Here is an 18,897-nt window from a genome sequence, read left to right as displayed (position 1 = left end):
GATTAAATTAAAATTATTTATAAATTTTAAAAGTTGATTTTTTAAAATTAAGATTAAATTAATAAAATATATAAAAATTAAGAGTTAAATTTATTATTATATTAATATTTTAATTAACACATTAATGAAAATAGACAATAATAATAATAATAATTTCAATTAATTAATTGACGAAATTTAAAAAATTCATATTTGGAGAAGAAAAAAAACAACTTATAACTGGGTCAACAATTTAAAAAAAATCACCTTCGGTGACTGTACGCTGTAGTGTAGTTTACACTGCATATTATCCTCTTCAAAAAGAAAATAGAAAAACCTTTACCAAATCCACGCGCTCTTAAAGCAACGACATTCCACGCACTCAAATAGTTCATCTCAAGCTCTCGAACCAGCCGCCACAACCAGTCCACCACACCTCTCTCAAAAACGAACACAAAAACTAGAAAAAAGAATTGGAAAAAGAGAGAAATGTGGAACCTCTTTTTACTATAAATTGCTTCGGAGATCCGATCCTTTCGATCGCCGGATTATCCTCCTCGATAATCCGTGATCCCTTCAATCCTACCGGGAAAAAAGAACCTTCTTAGGGTTTTCCGTCGAGAGAGAAGGACTTCGAAGAGTTTTTCAGTGTGTTTTTGTGTTTTTTTTCTGGTTTTCGATGGCTTCGGAGGATGTGAAGACTAGCGAATCGGCGGTTTCGACGATCGTTAATTTAGCCGAGGAAGCGAAGCTTGCGAGAGAGGGCGTCAAGGCACCTAGCTATGCTATTCTTAGCATCTGCAAGTCTCTCGTTGCCGGCGGCGTGGCCGGTGGACTGTGAGCTCTCTCTCTCTCTCACTCACACACACACACTCTAAGGAGTGTTTGCTTGTGTCGAAGGAAGAAATTTTTTCTGAAGACATTTGAATATCTCGGATTTTATAATTTGGAACATGAACATGAACATTGAATTATGCAGGTCACGAACTGCCGTTGCTCCTTTGGAACGTTTAAAGATTTTACTTCAGGTTTATTTTGTTTAATTTCTTTGAAATTTATTTCATTGAGAAAAATGAATGCTTCGATTTCTGAAATGATAAACTTCTCTTGAAAAATAAAATAATGCAGGTTCAGAATCCACATAGTATAAAATACAACGGAACGGTTCAAGGCTTGAAGTATATTTGGAGAACGGAAGGTTTTCGTGGATTATTCAAGGGCAATGGTACTAATTGTGCACGCATTGTTCCAAACTCTGCGGTCAAATTCTTCAGCTATGAGCAAGCTTCAAAGTAGGGTTCCTGAACTCTGTTCAATACAACTTGCTATTTATTGTTCTGTTGATTGATTTGACTTTCTTTTCAATCATCTCTGTATTGCTAAGCTTGAGTGATCTGTTTTAGTGAAATTGGTTAGGTTTTTTAGGTTAATGTTTACTTGGTCCCTAGAAATTTGATGATCAATTGGCCACTGATCAGTTCATGTGTGACTGAACAAAGACAAGTTCAAACTAGTGTTGTCAAGAGTGCAAGTCGCTGTCGAGGCCCTTGAACACTTATACTGCTTGAGGCATAAGGCGCAAAAAAAAAGTGCTAGCCATTGAAGCAAGGCACAATATGTATATATATGTGTATTTTTTTATGTGTGTGTGTATACTCATAAAATAAGCTTAAGATATACATGATATTAACTCTAAATAATGGTCCAGCTTATCTACAAAACTGGCAAAATTTTCTATTTCTTCTGCTAGTCAATATGGATGATTTTCTTATTGTACCATATTGTTGCCAAGTACCCCTTTTTTGCTACTAGAGGCAAAACTAATGAAAAAAGTTTAACATAAAGAAGAAATTAAAGAGAACGTCAACCAAGCGGGCTTTTTTGTGCCTATCACCTTCCAGAAAAGCGTGTCTAATCAAATGTGCCTCGCCTTCAAGGATTTGAGGCATTTTTGTTGTCTGACTCTAAGGCACAATGCCTTGGTGCATGCTTGGGCAACACTGATTCGAACTGATATTACATGATCGTTTTTGGTTGATCAAGTGCAACCTATCAGCCTTAAGTTCCTTGGGGCTGCAGAGTTTTCTTTCCTTTTTACTCCCCAACCACACATGTTAAAGTTTTAACTGAAATTTCTCTTTGCTGATTGTTCCTCGTTTTTTTTTGTGACAGGGGAATCCTGTATCTATATCAACAGCAAACTGGCAATGGTATTGCTAATTTTATCATCGCTTTTTTTCTGGGCAATGAGCAATCATATCATGTTTGCATTATCTTATCACATACAGAATTCAGTTGTGATTTTAGGTTTTAATAAAGACACTACGAGTTTTGTCCTTTACATGCTTTGTGGTCTCACAGCCATAATAATCATAGATAAAAGCATTGGGCTCTGGAAATATTGTGTCACTTGTCATTATAGGATAAAGTTTGTTGTCAAGTTCATTAATGTTCGGTCATGTGATATAAAACCAAGCAGATATTCTCATGTATTATGAAATTTATATACAGATCTCCTTGAAATCTGGAATATTCATATGAGGGTTCTCTTTGTTGTTAATTCTGCAGAAGATGCTCAACTCACTCCTCTTCTACGCCTTGGAGCTGGAGCATGTGCTGGAATAATTGCCATGTCTGCAACTTACCCAATGGACATGGTACGAGGCAGGCTTACTGTACAGGTATTATCTCTTAAATATTGTTTCACTTGGTTGATGTTGTTTCACTTTTTGGTTTAATCTATCTCAATGCTATCAAGATGAAAGAGATTACATTGTGGTAAATAATGAACTTTGGACATCAATTTGTTATTTCCTTTATTTATTTTTTTAGGAGAAAATTTTGAAAATTATTTTAATTCATCAAAGAAAATATTGATTTTGTTTTTAGCTGCTGCATTTTCTTTCTTTGATATCAGGGATAGTTCCTTGTAGTTTTGCTACATGAGCAATTAATCATTTAATTGTTTATATTGCAGACAGACAGCTCTCCTTTTCAGTACAGAGGAATGTTTCATGCTCTGTCAACTGTGTTGCGGCAAGAAGGCCCACGGGCATTGTACAAGGGTTGGCTTCCTTCAGTCATTGGAGTTGTGAGTTGTTTATTTTCTTCTATTTGGAGTTTCATAGATTAATGGTTTTGGATGTCATGGCTGTTAATGCCTGTATCCCCATTTTGGGTGGTTTAAAGTGATCACTGAGTAAACTGTTGGTGAATTACTATAATACTTGACAAAGAGAATGCTTTACTTTATGTTTTGCATTGTTGATATCGGACTCATTTTATGTTTGCAGATACCATATGTGGGTTTGAATTTTGCTGTGTACGAGTCTCTAAAAGATTGGTTAATAAAAAATAAACAATTCGGATTTGCTGAGGACTCTGAGTTGAGTGTGACAACCAGGCTTGCTTGTGGGGCTGCTGCTGGAACTGTTGGGCAAACTGTTGCTTACCCTCTCGATGTCATCCGCAGAAGAATGCAAATGGTAGGATGGAAAGATGCTGCATCAGTTGTCACTGGTGATGGGAGGAATAAGGCTCCTCTTGAGTATACTGGCATGATCGATGCATTCAGGAAAACTGTTAGGCACGAGGGCTTTGGAGCATTATACAAGGGTCTGGTCCCTAATTCTGTGAAGGTCAGTGTCTTTTGATTCACTTTCATTCACATGTTTATGAATTCAGGAATAACAATTTTTCCATGTAATTGATACCGTGTGCTGGTCCTGCTCTTGCTGTACGCATCAAATTGTTATTTTGCATATGCCCTTAAAAAGTTTATCTCCCTAAGCCTTTTCGCATTACTGATGCAAGTCTTATGATCCACTAACATCTGCCATCCTCTCTCGGTTGCACCACAGTTTATGCCCTAGTTTAGTATAAGTTGTTGTTTAGTATTGAAAAGAACCTACTTGATAACTTGAAATTATTTTTCATGGTTCTGTAATGTAATCAATGTTTTATTTTTACAATTGAATATAAAAATGCCCTTCAATTGTTGATAATTAATATTGTTTGTCCCCTTCATTTTCTTTTCCAGGTTGTACCTTCAATAGCTATTGCGTTCGTGACATATGAGGTGGTGAAAGACATTTTAGGAGTTGAAATCAGAATATCAGACTAAACCGGTACCAATTCTACTCAATGTTTTTAGGGATGTGTGCTATTTTTGTAGGTAAAGGGGATATAGAGTAAGATAAACTAGGGAACAACCTTTTAACCTTTTTCTTTTCGTCTCATCACGCAAAAATGAGTTTAGAAACTTATACGAGCCTGCCCATAATTTGTTCCCATGGTTTCCTATGTTTTCCTTGTGAACTCTGTAGCTTTGCAGCTCCCCCATTCATGTTCTGTATCAATAAAAGACTGAACTAGCATCAATGCGAGTTTCGCATTCGCCTTCCCTTCTCGATAAAACTCGAGAAGGCAATTTCTAAGCCATCTCTGCTAGATTAATTGTGTTATTTCTGTGGCTTAGCAAACATTTTATCTCTCAATAAGTAGATTGATTGGGCTTAGTGTGAAGTGAAAATTCAACTTTATAAGTTGATTGCAATGGGTAAAGGTCGAGGCATGTTGTAATGGCAATAACTCTGGCATACATTATGTTTTTTCTTCAATCATCTTCGGGATGATGACATCGTAGTGCTCTATATTGTTAGATGGTTGTTTTGGCAAACTATTTTTAAATCTATGAACAATGCGTATGGTGTTGTATTGCTGCCATAGACTATGTTACTCGGACTCGTGTTAGATATTTTTATTTTATTGTTCCATGTATGTAGAGAATCTTTAGAAGATTATATATCTCAATACCTCAGTTTGGATGTATGTTGGATATGGGTATTTCAAGAAAAAAAAAACAGTCCTCCGAAGCATTATAGAGCAACAGGTCCAAGTAACTTATGAAAAGTAAAGACTGAATTGTATTTATTTATTTTTCGAACAATTATAATTTATAAGTACCCAAATAGCATCTCAATTTGTGTATTGGCACTACAAAATCCGATTACGGTATAAGATTAATTTCAAAGTTATTTTACTTGCGAAAATAATCAACAAATTTTCAATAACGAAACTGATGAGTATCAACTTAAACAAAATGAAAATTAGCATATAGCACTAGTTTAAGAGATTTATGTAACATGAATAGAGAACCAAACCAATTTTCAATGCATAATTCATTACGTATAATAACTTCCAACATTAAGCTAACACAAATAAAGAACCAAAACATATTATAACTTGAATATAATTCGGTGGTTAAAGCTTTTACTAGACACTCGTTTAACATGAGCTCGTATTGTGTTACTTTCATCTCTTGCCCCAATATTGTATCAGAAAAGAATTGCACGATAACAGTTTGGCATTACCTTGAAGGACTTGCTTTGCAATTTTTGGTTAGAACAATGGTCTCAAAATTGGTTTGTCAACACATGGAAGTTCGTAAATAAACCCTCAAGTTACGCTTGAAAGATGGTTTGTAGTACTTCACTTTGTATTTGGATGGATAAGAATGAATTAATAAAGATGAAATTGTAGTTTCTCACATCAAACCGCCAAAGCCAACAGTCACCAGCACCTGAGTTCCAACTTGACTGTTTGGTTGGAAATGCACTCCTTGCAACTTTTAACTAAGTTTAGAATTATCATTATTAAGAGAATTTTATCTAAATATCACCTCATACAGTGAAATAAATAAAAATACTTGTAACTAAAAGAATCATTTTCGAATCAGAGCTTAAACATTTTTCCATCTTTCACACTTGAAACGTACTTTTATTTTTCCATCGTGTAGAACATTGATTGACATTTAACACAAAATTATACATGATTGCAATTATGGATTAACAAAAACCTAACAGTACTCAAAAGAGTACAAAGATAGCCTGACCAAGTCTCTGGCCTATATTAATTGCTTTTGTTATTTGCTTCAAACCGACAGCTAGGGTACAAGATCAGACCGCCATTAGTGGTTGATATTTATTTCAAACCTTTGTTTCTAACCATTTATTTGAGCCTTGCAGAGCACTGTTTAAGAAGGCCAATCAGCAATAGGCAGTGTTGTCGTTTTTAACAGGTAAGTATTAATTGATTGAATGCGTGTTTTCCACTGGTGGGGGCAAATGCCTGTGAATTCATGTTCTTGTTAACTGTTAAACGTGTGGTCTTTAATTGATTCAATGTTGAGCAAATCAATGTGGGTTAGCAACTTTCTTAAGTAAACTTTGTGTTATGCAACGTAGATGGACTCTTGAGGGTGCGAAGAGTGAAGATGAAGGGGTTCACGGAGATTTTATTGAGTAAAGTTGTTTATTGACCCTTTGGGTGTGGTGATGGGGTGGTATGCATCAGTTTAGGGCATTGTTGGAGTTGATTTGGTTGAGATCGAATGGAGTGTCTATTGAATGTGATGAATTGATAAATATTATTAGGAATCTTTCTTATACATTTTATACATTATATTAGTTTCCTGAAGATAATATTCAAATGATGTTGAGAAATTATGACGAGAGACTTACATCGTTAGGTTTTTGTGGTGATCACTTGTTTCGTTGAAAAAATTTAAGATAAAAATATAACACTTCCAGTGACGGATCTTAGAACTAAGTTTTAGAGGATCTAAATAAAATTTTCAAAAATTTTAAAGCGTATGATTGAGAATTTTTTTTAAAAAAATTAAGATCTAATTAAAATTGTTAAATTTTTTTAGGTTAATAATAATTTCTAAAAATGTTAGGAGAGTTTAATTAATTTTTTTAAAAAAAGTATAATGGGAATTTTTAAAAATTCGAGGGACCTAATTAAAATTTTTAAAAAAAATTCAAAGGAATATTAGAATTTTTATATTTAATAATTCATGGTATGTTAATTTAAATACTAACAAAATTAATATTATATCATACTTTAATTATTCTTTGTAATGTATTTAGAATTAGAAGATCTGAGTGGTACCACATCCAGCTCTTGTCCAACTAAATTCTATTTATGCAAAGGTGATTTTAATTTCATTGTTAGATTATAAAATAGGATTATAACTAAGGTTTGGTTATAGTAGATTTATTATTATTATTATTATTATTATTATTATTATTATTATTATTATAAATTTTACTATTTTTCATCGGACTTTGATTTGCTACGTGCTATTGTGTTGGAACTGGTGATTTATATTTAAAATCATGAATCTTTTATCAATTTGAATGTTCAAGATAGATCAGAGTGTTAGCTCCGACAACTTCAATAACTCATCTCTTTTCTGTTTTGTAGATCTCGTCACCTTTTAGACCCATTTATCAGCATAGATTCGTATCAATCCAAAAAAAGCATTAACAATGATCATTTGTGTAAAAAATATAAAATTTTAAATTAATATAATGGTAAATCACATTTTTTCCATTTAGAATTTAATTTTAAATTAATATAAATTATAAATTTAAAGTGTAATCCCTTTAGAAATGGTAACTAGAATATATTCTTCGTTAATTTGAAATTTAATTCTTTTATTTTTATTTTTATTTTTAAAAATTTAATCTCTTTATTTTTCAAATTTAAAAATACAAATTTTTTAATTATTAACACCGTTAAAATTCTTTCGTTAAATTCAGATCCATTACAGCGACATTTTTTTGTTATATGGTGCATGGTCGAGAAAGAACCAAGGCTTAGTAAGACAAGTGAATATTATTTAATTTCAAAATGTCACACAAATAAATTTAACAAAAGAATGTTAACAACATTAACAATTGGCCTTGGATTTTTAAATTCGAAAACTAAGACTAAATTCTGGAAAGAAAAAAAAACAAAGGAACTAAATTCCAAATATACAAAAAAAATACAAAAACTTGAAACATATTTTTACCTTTAAATTAACAATCATAAAATTACATTTTGACCTCTAAAAAGATTATAATTTAATTTTAATCCACTTAAAATTTTTAACTTCACCTTGCATTCACATTATATTTTTTCATATCATATTAATAATATATAAATGAAACTGGACTAGTAGTAACCCAACTATTAGTATTTTTTTTGTCACCCAATTATAAAAAGTTACAAAATTATCACTTAACTATTAACAAATTTCTTTTTTTTTTATTAAAAAGGAAAAGTAAAAATGCAAAAAAGACCAAATTACACAATGTGTAAATATTGAGGGTTAGACTTTTTAGAATCAAGACTAAATTGACATAATACATAAAAGTTGAGGGTTAAAGTTGTTATTATGTCAATTTTAAAAGCTACTATGGTTAGCCAGCTAGTGTAAAAGGAAACAAAAATGAATAATTAGGTTATCATTTTATAACTTTTCACAGTTGAGTGACAAAAATATTTACTAATAGTTGGGGGACTATTAGTGCAATTCACCCTAATATATGATCATAATAATCTACTATTAACAACTCTACAAATAGACACCAACATTTAGACACCAACATTCAATGCATATATCAACACACAATTCCATGTACACATTAAATCCTCTATAAAAAGGTCAGTATCTACAACAAACTTGCATCACTATCCAAAAGGAAATGGGTATGGAATCAGTACCCAAGGTATCGCCGACTCCAACCCTTGGCGCCGGCGGCCTGCACAACGGTGATCAAGCGGCGGCTAAAACCTGGTGCGGCAGCGACTTTCAGATGCCGCTGCATTACCCAAGGTACACCGAAGCTGATTACGAAGCCATGCCTGAGTGGAAACTTGATTGTTTGCTTAAAGAATACGGACTACCCATCACCGGCGACGTTGAGCAGAAGAGAAGCTTCGCCATGGGAGCTTTTCTGTGGCCTCGTTAGCTACAAAATGTTGTTTTATGGATCCCAATTTTCCTCCTTTTAAAAAAAAATTTATGAGTCTGAAAGGGCATTGTGTTTATGATCTTTTGTTTAATTTGATTATGAAAATATGGTAATTTTGAGCTATATGTATTTTAAATAAAGTTTAGGTGGGTGTAAAATTATCTATCGTATTAGTTCGATTTGCAATAGGCATTGTTGACTATATAGGAAGATTATGTAAGAAGACATGATTTCAAGTGCGTTGAAACATATTATCTCACTGATTTATTAATGAGTTGAGAAGGAATTATAGGTGATTTTAAGTGTTGTCAAATAAAACAAATAATAATATAGTCCATTCACAATGAGAATAAAAAAAATATATTTATTAATCTTACTATGTATGAATTTTTATAAGTTATTAATTTTTAAATAATCTTACCGTAAGTTTTAATTATGTATGTTCTTTTTAAGATAATTCGTAGAATTATAAATAGTCTCTACCTGACTCATCAATAAGAGAATAATGCGTTTTAATGCACTCGAACTCACGACTACAATACTCATGCTAATCGAGTTAAAACTCAATCGACAAGAGTAATTTTAAATATAAAAGAAATGTTTATATTCATTCTTTAATTAAATGAAGTATTATATATTGATTAAGACGCGCGAACCTAACAATTATATTAATATTATAATGGATGAAGTGTTAAGTAATAAAAGTGCTCACTTATAATAATTTTATAATGTCACATTCTTTTTTTCTAGAATACTTGTGCAGCTTGCTTTATATGATATAAAAAGATGAAAACACCGATAATGATATTAATTAATTTGTATAAAGAATGAATTTGTAATCATTTCCTAATTGAATTGGGGTCCTAATCGTGACATCATAATTATAATAATATCTAACATTTATATTTACACACACATATATATAGGTAAAAGTATCACGGATATCTCTATATTATGAGTCATATTATATTTTTGCCCTCTCTACTAAAAAAATGGACAAATTAGTTCATGTACATTAAATTAAAGAACAAATTGGTCATTCAATTAAAATTTTCATCCTTTTCTACTATACAAAATCGATCCTTGCATGTCAGCATGATGTACACGTGGCATGTTACGTATCACTATCTAATTATTCCTTCAACCATGCTAATTACAAATGAATAAGATTTTTAACAGAAAGGACCAATATGCTCTTTGAACTAACATATAGAGACTCATTTGCCCATTTTTTTAGTAGAAATAGTAAAATACAATCTAACTCTTAGTACAAAAGTCTCAATTATACTATATATATTTGCTTCTGTATATATTACATTTTAGTAAAGACTAAGAAACTTGAAAACAAATTATAAATGTCTATGAAAATATATTTGATTTGGTGCATCAGGCCGACAGAACATCTGCAACTTGATTATAATTATCATCATCTATACTCTCCACACCACACACACATATATATCAAATTGTACAAGAGGCAAACACCAATATAAATAAACTCTGAAATGGTCAATTAAAGGCCATGCTTCATTAGGAGTTTTGTCATAAAGAAGAGGAAATTATCATAAAGATCTTAGTATTTGATATAATAATAATATGGTCTTAGTGTATGTGATTATAGCCTCTCCACTTGAAAATTTCGGAGCATCTATATAATGATATTAATAATAATAAGATAGGCTGCCCGATTCTCCTAGGCAGCAGCACCATCAATTAATATTTGTAAGCCTGCTCTCAGGACTGTGTTTAACTTCTATACATTGGTTTAAAAAGACCAAAATTTAACTCAACCAATCGCCTCAGGAACACAATCTGATAGTTAACTCAGCCCTAAGATGGAGGGTACCATTTATAAAGTAAATACTATCTTCTGCCACGAAAGATGTCCAAGGTACAGCGAATAAATTCCTGTAGCCAACCGCCTTGCCGCCGGTGAATGTGTAGTTCCCTTTGTATTTACAAACAAACTCTTCTGTCGGCTTTAATCTTGCTGCGAATTCGTAGTCCACCGTGAAACTAGTGGAGCCCTTTTCCTGCATTCCTAAAAACAACCCCAAGCAATGGAAAGAGCTTTGTTGGTCCATGTTGCAATGTGCTGATAGGAAGAAACCTTGTCCCCCTAGGTGGAATGCCTGAGAATAGACTCGTCCAGATGGGAACAAGTTTACACATTCCTCCCTCTTCAAGTCGAGGTACACGACACATTGCTGACGGGGAAGTTCAAATTCCACTACCTTAACGGGCCGATATTTGTAAGCTCGCTCAACGAATCGACGGTTTGAGGTTGCAGATTCCTCTGCAGCCAAGCTTCGTTGTCTATATGGGGCATCAGCCTTGTAAAAGAGGGCCTCGAGCACAAGTTTCGATGCGACGTCTTGATCAAAATCATTACATGTTAATACCTTCTTAAGTTTCCGGCAAGTCATGTAAGGGAAACGAATATACTGTGCAAGGTGTGAACCAAGCACTTCTCTTCGGTCTTCTAGTTTTGGGTATTGAGCCCTGGCCCACTTCAACACGAAATCATACACCGCATCTTCGGATGCAATCTGAAGATCATCACTGGCCAATATTGCCTGGATCCCAGCTAGTGGCAAAGCCATTACCTCTTCTTGGAACCTGGAAAAAATATGCCCCAAAACCATACACATATAAGCCTCTAAATATGCATAATTTCCACTTTGACTAAAAGGTTCCCTGGAGATCAAGGCTCCCCATTTTGAGGGTCGGAGAAGGTTGGTTATTGTAGACAGTCTTCCCCCTGCTTGGATAATGTGGGAGAGAATTTTACCAAAGACAAGCACTAAGGCTTTGCTTAGTATTTAAATTCACTAGGGCAATGTACAGACGAAAACGGTTAAAGCACCTGGGAGGTCACTGTATTATAGAGACTGGGTCAAATTAATTCCTCTATTATTAAATGGATCACTTTAGTCCTTATATTACTAAAAAGAATCAAATAAACATTTTCGGTATAAAAAGATGTCTTGAAATTTTTTTTTTCAATTGCAAAAAAACATTTCATTTATAGAACCATAAAAACTTTAAAAATATTAACTCTGTTAAATAGTAAATGTTAACTTTATTCCAGTTTAACCTTATTTGATTCTTTTTAATAATACAAGGACTAAAATGATTCAGTTACTAGTAAAGGGACTAATTTGATCAAGTCCCTATAATAGAGGGACATCTCAGGTACATTCACCAGATGGAAACTTATCAAACGTCTAAAATATTTGTTTCCACACAGTTAACTAGACAAGGTAAGCAACAACATAGCCAAGCTAATAAAACTATCGATCTCATGTCAAAAAGAACAGGAGCTTACTTGGTCACGTCCTTGTAACGGGCAGCGAGATACTGCTTTGCGGCATCAGTCAAAGGTTGGACAGCTTCACCCATTAATACACTCGAGGGAAGATCCAAATAAAGCAGAGCTGATTCTGGTGTCATAGGCAAATTGTGTAATAACCAACTGCAATATCTCATGCATGAGGCAACCTCAAATTTGTCAGCAGCCATCAACACATCAAGCAAGGCTGGAGCTGTGGTGACAGATAAGGTGTTGCTATACATAAAATTCAAAAGCTCCAAAAGGGCATCTTCCTCTGTAAATAATAGTACAAACATGCATCGTCATTTAACTTTGACTGCTCAAACTTGTTTGATTTAAGTAAAAATAACCATGAAGCAAATATAGACAAGTTTATAATATACCGGAGGCATTGATTCTTAAGGTTACATGCCGTTGCTCTGATTCCCTCATCCCATTTGAGAAAAGCTATAAGTAATCAATAATCAAGTAATTAAATACCAATAAAGAGAAAGGGCGAAAAATATTCCAACAAGTTATATTTTCAATCTAGCAATACAAATCTCTCTTTCTATTTGCTTTTTAACAAAATTTTATGAAGAAAAGTGATCACTTACCTTGTAGAAGAATGGACTTTTCGCTGCTAAAATGGGAGAGCTGATATGCAATGTTTTAACTCTCAGAACTGTAGAACAATCCATGCTCCAACTTGATTCATTACTATTTTCATCTTCATCACCTACAAAAGTTCTAAGCAAGGTAAAAGAAATGTACTATACCAGTTTGCAACAAACCAGACCCAAGTAATATACAGTCATGGCGTGCAAGGAGCAAGAGTTTAAACTGAACAAATAAAAATCATCTACTAAGTTTCTATCCCAAAATAGAGATATTTCCTTTTCCTTTAGCACAATAAATTCTATATATAACAATAAGCTTGTGGTAAAAGTACGATGGAAGCCCCTGTAATAGGAGTCAGATTGGATTTTGCCTCCTTTACTAAAAAAAGAGCAAATTACTCCCTGTACATTAAATCAAAGGGCAAACTAGTCCTTTCAGGTAAAATTTTCATCCATTTCTAATGTTAAAAACTGGTGTGGTTGATGGAATAACCAGACAGTTCCACATTGCGTGCATGATGACATACAGGAACCAGTTTTAACAGTAGAAATGAATAAATTTTTTAACAGAAGGGCCAATTTGCTCTTTGATCTGATGTAGAGGGACTAATTTGCTCATTTTTTTAGTAGAGGGAGGGAAAAATGCAATCCTACTCCTAGTACAAGAGCCTCCATGGTACTTTTACCTAAGCTTGTTGTATTTTTCTCTTTTGCTCGATTGTTATTTGCTAAAAAACCCAACAACCTGTGGCAACCTTGTACAAATAAAAGTTCCTAAAGTCTCGACATAAGAGAACATAAGCAGTCAATCAACAAAATAGTTCATTGTCTAAGCAACATGGACACCTGAATGTATTTCTTCAGCCATTGCCACAGCCTCTGCCTCTGCATCTTGATTTTCGCAGCCCGCACCATCATCCATATCAGGCTGGCTATCATTTAAAATCTGCTCCTCAGGACATAAACTAAGATCCAAAACTGGAGAATGTAATATAAAAGCAAAATTATTAGAAGCCAACCAATATTATAAAATAGACTATGTTTAAATATATCATAAATATTATAAAATAGACTATGTTTAAATATATCATAACAAGTAAGCATCCATAAGCATGGAACAAAGTAATCTAGGAATCAAATCCCCTGATGGAAACAAGTGAGACAAACACAAAAGACCATGGACAAGTTTATATGTTAAAAATGAGTAAATCTCAACTCTTTGAAATCCATCTCGACAACATTATCATGTGATCGGCTCTCAACATCATTTTTTAGCCCATCAAGCTATTTTGCTCCACTTCATTATTTTCGAAGTATCAGCATCCAACAAGCAGTGTCCGACCCAAATTCGGACATAACTACAGGGATATAACCCTCGAATGATCCTCCAACTACATAGAATAAGAAAAGAATTAAACATAATTTTGTGTCGAGCACTCACACCTAAGTCCGAATAACATAGCTTTCAAGTTTTTTGCTCTTAAAAGGCTATGCCTTTTGTGTATAGAGAGAAATAACATTTAAGACCATCCAAAGAAAGAGCAATCTCCAGCACAATTTTTCATTTACAAAATTTCCAAACAAGTAAAATCCTTATAAATTTTGTTTAAGTGGCTGTATTCCATAAAGTTTCCTCTCTTTTTTTCATAACATTTTCCTTCAAATTTTCCATTTACCCAAACAAGTATATCCTTGAATTTTTTTTTTAATTTTCCCTCTCAACTCTGGTCTACAAAGAACAGCTTTAACAATTAAATAATAGTTGCTTAAATTTTCTATTACATTTCATTTTCTAAGCTGACCAAACAGAATAAATAAATAAATAAATAGCAAAATAGGGAACAAACCGATTTCCTTCTTGATATCCTCCCGGCGCCTTTTGCGATGGTGGTCCCAATCGGAGATACCGGTGCAATCTTCACCATCAGCGTGACACTCCGATGGGACACCCATAATCTCGATCCGAAGAAGCCGGTCGGAGAAATTACTATCGTTGAAAGCGAAACCGAAATCACCATCGGAGCCGGAGCCAGAGGCTCCATGCCGGAACCTCGAACCCATATCCGTCGTGGGGTCCGAATTCAATTGGTCTTTCATCCCAAATAAAACAGCTAAAAACCCAGTCCTTTGTTTTTTTGTTACGTTAAACAAAAGGGAACCCTAGCATTGTGAGCAGGCGTTATCCACGTCGAGGGAGGAGAGAACTTTGGTGCTACAGCTGGTAGCACCAATTTTATAAATGCCCACATTATTAACTGTACAATCTGTTTTCCCTATGTAAACATTACTATTCCATTTCACAAATCACTCCTAAATTTTCTGCCCAATAATGTTGTAACATCTGTCATCTTTTTTTAAAACTTAAATTAAATTAGGTCATAATTCATAAATTTAGTTTTTAATAGAAGGAATTATTAATTTACACTGACTTAAATTTATTTTATATCTCTTTTTACAATTAATATTTTTACAGTCTAATAGTTATATTTTATATTTTATTCATATAAATTATACATGTAAAATTTGATGTAAATTAAATTTTTTAATTATTTACTTTAAGTAAACATTTTCGGTCATTAAATAAATATTAATATATATCAGATCAGTTCGAAACAATTATATTGAAAAGTTCAATGGCAGAATAGTTAAAATATTAATCGAGGATGTAAGTGGATCACTCCCCTTTTAATATTTATTACTTTTTATCATTTCAACACTAATTTTATTTTTTCGATCATTTTCACTCTCAACTTTTAACATTTAATTAAATTATAATTTTTTACATGAAACGCTTAAATAAACTCTTAAAAATTTAATGACATTAAAGTGATAACTCAGGTAGTAATTCACATTTATTGCATAAAAATCAGAAAAAATAACAAAAATATTTTAAAATTTCAAAATATTCATAAAAAATAAATATCTACTTCGGTAATAAAGTATACATTATATGAAATGTCATCAATATCATTAAAAAATTATTAGTTTATAAGTTTTTTTGCAAAAAAAAAATTTAATTAAGTTTGAATATAGAAAGAAATGATAAAAAATAAAATTAAGACTGAAATGACAAATAAGTAAATATTAATAATAAATTTATTATTGTGCCTTACATTAAATAAATTAATAATATATTTATAATTAAATAAAACAATAAAAGCTAAACTTTCATATCACATACTACAAGAATATTATCATAAAGTCTACTTAAGATCGAGTTATTAAGTATTGTAGTTCTTTCTTTTTAGTTTTAGATATCTAAAATAAAACCTCCACACAACCAAGCGTTTGTAGTCCAACGGTTAGGATAATTGCCTTCCAAGCAATAGACCCGGGTTCGACTCCCGGCAAACGCAGGCAATATTGTTTTAGAACACTTTCAGAAACTTGGTTGAACAAAGTCAAAATCTTATTATTTTAATCAATTTAATTCCATTTTACTATCAACTTCAATATACTTGTATTTTTACAAAACCATACAACTTGATTGATATCATAATATGAGAATACAACTCAAGCAAGCAAATACTAAGTGCTAGCTTTGTGATCTAAAACAAGTTTTTTACACATTAATAACACCCATTTCATGCTATATATAGCTCAACAAACCATGAGACACATTATTTACCAAAATTTATGAAGAACCTAAGGTGGTTTTATTATGTTTTTTTCTGGAGGTGAAGCCGATGAGATCTCGAAGTAAGTTGGCCTTGGGGTTGAGGGGCAACCTACGGATCGGATTAGATCTTCCACAGCTAGCACGTGAAACTTAGGGGGTGAATTCAGTGCGGTGTTGTCGACTCGGTGCTCATATATTTTTCCCTTCTTGTCGAGTTTGTATTCAGAAGTGCCATCGAATCGACCATGACTTTCCCATGGGACTCGTGGAATGCCATGGATGGTCCAGCGAACCATTATGACATTCTCCATTGGCTGCCATACACTGACAATGTCAAGCCAGAGAGCTTTGAAAAATATCCTCCCATGGAATCGCGGTGCCGAGAAGAATGACTTATAATTGTCGATTCCGATGAAAGTATTGAGAGGATCTTTGAATACAATATCATCCCTAAATAGAGGAGAAGTAACTTTGTCAGAATATGGAGTATAAAGACGGACAGAATATGGGAAAATTAATCCTCCTGCATCTATAGAGGTGTCACGTAGAAAAGCTCGTAATCTATTTGCACGAGGAAGGCAGCAGCATGCATTGACCTAGCGGCATATGCTATTATGCACGTAAGGCATAACTTTATCCAGTATTGTCAAGACAAGCACCTAGGCATTGCGCCTTAGCATCAAACAACAGCACCTCAAACCTCTTTGGCCAGGCGCATTCAGTAGGCACAAGCTCGACACCCGTACGCATGCATTTTTGTAAGGCAATACACAACAAAAGAAAAAAACCATATTTGAAAAGGGATCCTTCTCAATATTTGTGTATACGAAGACAGGCACAGGACCAAAAGAAATCATGCATACCAGCCAACAAAATTAAAAGAAAAGTTAGATTGTTCACTAAACAAATTTGACCAACATTCAGAGTTTATTATCATAAGTATAAATTTTAAGCTTATTATACACACAAGCACGTACATGACTAATAGACATACAAAAATGCACACACATGCATGTTGCACCTTATTTCACTCGAGCAAAAGCGCTTCTCTTTCGAGCTTTGTGCCTTGGTCAATAGAAGGGTTCAAACGCATAGAGTGCACACCTTAACAAAACCACCTTTGCCATCCATCAATTTGTAAAACCAATCAAACATGGACACTATTAACAGAGCTCTCTATGTTCTAAGCTAAGAGCCAATACTTTCTTCCTTATACACCACACACAAACACTAAACAATCAACTTTCAAGCAAAAGACCAATATTCAAAAACATCTAATTACATAAAAAAAACATAAGCTTAGGATGAATTAGTACGAAGAAATCAAATACGGGAAAATTGAATCCGAACCTGTAAATATCAAAACTGAGCTCTCTGTAGAAGATGTCCGGCAACTCCTTTCTCAAGGTCCGAATAGCATAACCCATATTCACGTAATAATCCTGCTTTTCCTCTTCCTCTTTGCTGGACTTCGATCCTCGCTTCACCGGAGCCGAAAATTGTACGTACAACCTCAAGTTTTGGCTCAAACCCGAAACAGTACTGCCGACATCTTTAACACCGACCCTAGCGTTGGTCTTTGACCAAACTTTCTCGTCGTCGTTCTTCGAAATCGCGCAGCTCTTGAGGAATTTATGGCGAGGGGTAGGGTTAGAGAAAATTTTTGCAAAGGCGGTGGAAACTTCAGGTGAAGGCATGAGAAATGTCATCTCGAAGTACGTTTCTAGAGAAAATTTGGAGCAGAGAAGGTGGGATTAAACGAAAGGAATGAAGTTAAATGCCATTTTCTTTGGACGGAATAAAAAGTGGGAAATTTCCAGGATAGGGTTGTTTGGATAGCCAGAGAATCTAAGAGGGATGGCGGTTGTTTTTTTTAAAGTATCTATCTGAACCGGCCCATGATTAATTTTCTAATTAGAATTACTCATAGTACTTTCTAATCAATAAGATAATCGATAGAAATATTGGGTCCTTTCCAATCACTAAGATAATCGGTAGGAAAATCGGGTTTGAAAAAAGTAGCGGAAAATGTAAGACTCAATCAGTCGCAGATCCCTATCTTAAATAAATAAGTGTTTATATTTTATATTTCTTATTTAATTTTGCACTATTCTCTTATTTTTCCTATTAAAATCTAGTTTCTCGATTTTAAATTGAGTAAATTACACCAAAAGGTTACTAAATTATTATTAAATTTACGTTTTAGGAACTCAATTTTATAAAGTTACAAAATAGTAACTGAACTATTCGAAAAATTTTATTCAAGTCATTGGGATGTTAAGTTTTTTTTTTAAATCTATCTAGTGAGCTCCGAGCGACGATTCGATGGTCGGTATGATGGATTAGTGTCTATCAACAAGTAGAAGAACATACATTAAGTTCAAGTCGATTTGACGGCCAGTATTGGATATTAAAGAAGAAAGTTGTTTGGATTTTGTTTCGTAGGGTTATGATGTTCAAAGTTGTTTCATGAAAAAAAACAGAATTGTAGAAAAGAAGTGAAATGAAAGCTTTAAATTGGTACAAACGGTGTAAACAGAGAAGGCCATACAAAAGCGG

General features: G+C 33.4%; 3 protein-coding genes and 1 non-coding gene across 6 annotated transcripts; 2 read left to right on the top strand and 2 right to left on the bottom strand.

Moving 5' to 3' along the window:
* The first annotated feature begins 266 nt into the window (after window positions 1-266).
* On the top strand, window positions 267-4,809 carry LOC107922317 (mitochondrial adenine nucleotide transporter ADNT1). Of its 2 annotated transcripts, none has more exons than XM_016852303.2 (8): window positions 267-816; window positions 959-1,007; window positions 1,108-1,271; window positions 2,152-2,189; window positions 2,548-2,660; window positions 2,957-3,070; window positions 3,273-3,617; window positions 4,019-4,809. In XM_016852303.2, the coding sequence occupies exons 1-8, from the start codon at window positions 659-661 to the stop codon at window positions 4,100-4,102; spliced, it is 1,065 nt and encodes a 354-aa protein (XP_016707792.1). In that variant the 5' UTR covers window positions 267-658; the 3' UTR covers window positions 4,103-4,809. The 2 variants fall into 2 exon arrangements, with proteins under 2 accessions (XP_016707792.1, XP_040955504.1); XM_041099570.1 differs by having other exon boundaries at window positions 329-816; window positions 2,551-2,660.
* A 5,536-nt stretch (window positions 4,810-10,345) lies between these two features.
* LOC107922435 (BTB/POZ domain-containing protein POB1) lies at window positions 10,346-14,972 on the bottom strand. Of its 2 annotated transcripts, XM_016852472.2 has the most exons (7): window positions 14,567-14,706; window positions 13,936-14,110; window positions 13,566-13,697; window positions 12,717-12,838; window positions 12,504-12,567; window positions 12,115-12,394; window positions 10,346-11,405 (listed from the first exon to the last, which is right to left on the bottom strand). In XM_016852472.2, exons 2-7 carry the CDS (start codon window positions 13,985-13,987, stop codon window positions 10,586-10,588), a joined length of 1,470 nt encoding a protein of 489 aa, XP_016707961.2. In that variant the 5' UTR covers window positions 13,988-14,110; window positions 14,567-14,706; the 3' UTR covers window positions 10,346-10,585. The 2 variants fall into 2 exon arrangements, with proteins under 2 accessions (XP_016707961.2, XP_016707960.2); XM_016852471.2 differs by lacking the exon at window positions 13,936-14,110 and having other exon boundaries at window positions 14,567-14,972.
* Window positions 14,973-16,003: 1,031 nt separating this feature from the next.
* TRNAG-UCC (transfer RNA glycine (anticodon UCC)) lies at window positions 16,004-16,075 on the top strand. Its single transcript has one exon. It is a non-coding gene; the product is annotated as a tRNA-Gly (tRNA).
* A 35-nt stretch (window positions 16,076-16,110) lies between these two features.
* Window positions 16,111-18,377, bottom strand: LOC107922647 (uncharacterized). Its single transcript, XM_016852773.2, has 2 exons — window positions 17,689-18,377; window positions 16,111-16,788 (listed from the first exon to the last, which is right to left on the bottom strand). The coding sequence occupies exons 1-2, from the start codon at window positions 18,045-18,047 to the stop codon at window positions 16,365-16,367; spliced, it is 783 nt and encodes a 260-aa protein (XP_016708262.1). The 5' UTR covers window positions 18,048-18,377; the 3' UTR covers window positions 16,111-16,364.
* Window positions 18,378-18,897: the final 520 nt, after the last annotated feature.

Source organism: Gossypium hirsutum, chromosome D08 (genome assembly GCF_007990345.1).
Source record: "Gossypium hirsutum isolate 1008001.06 chromosome D08, Gossypium_hirsutum_v2.1, whole genome shotgun sequence".
NCBI lineage: Eukaryota > Viridiplantae > Streptophyta > Magnoliopsida > Malvales > Malvaceae > Gossypium > Gossypium hirsutum.
The sequence above is the reverse complement of the archived record's forward strand: the minus strand, read 5'-3'. Positions and strand labels throughout refer to the sequence as shown.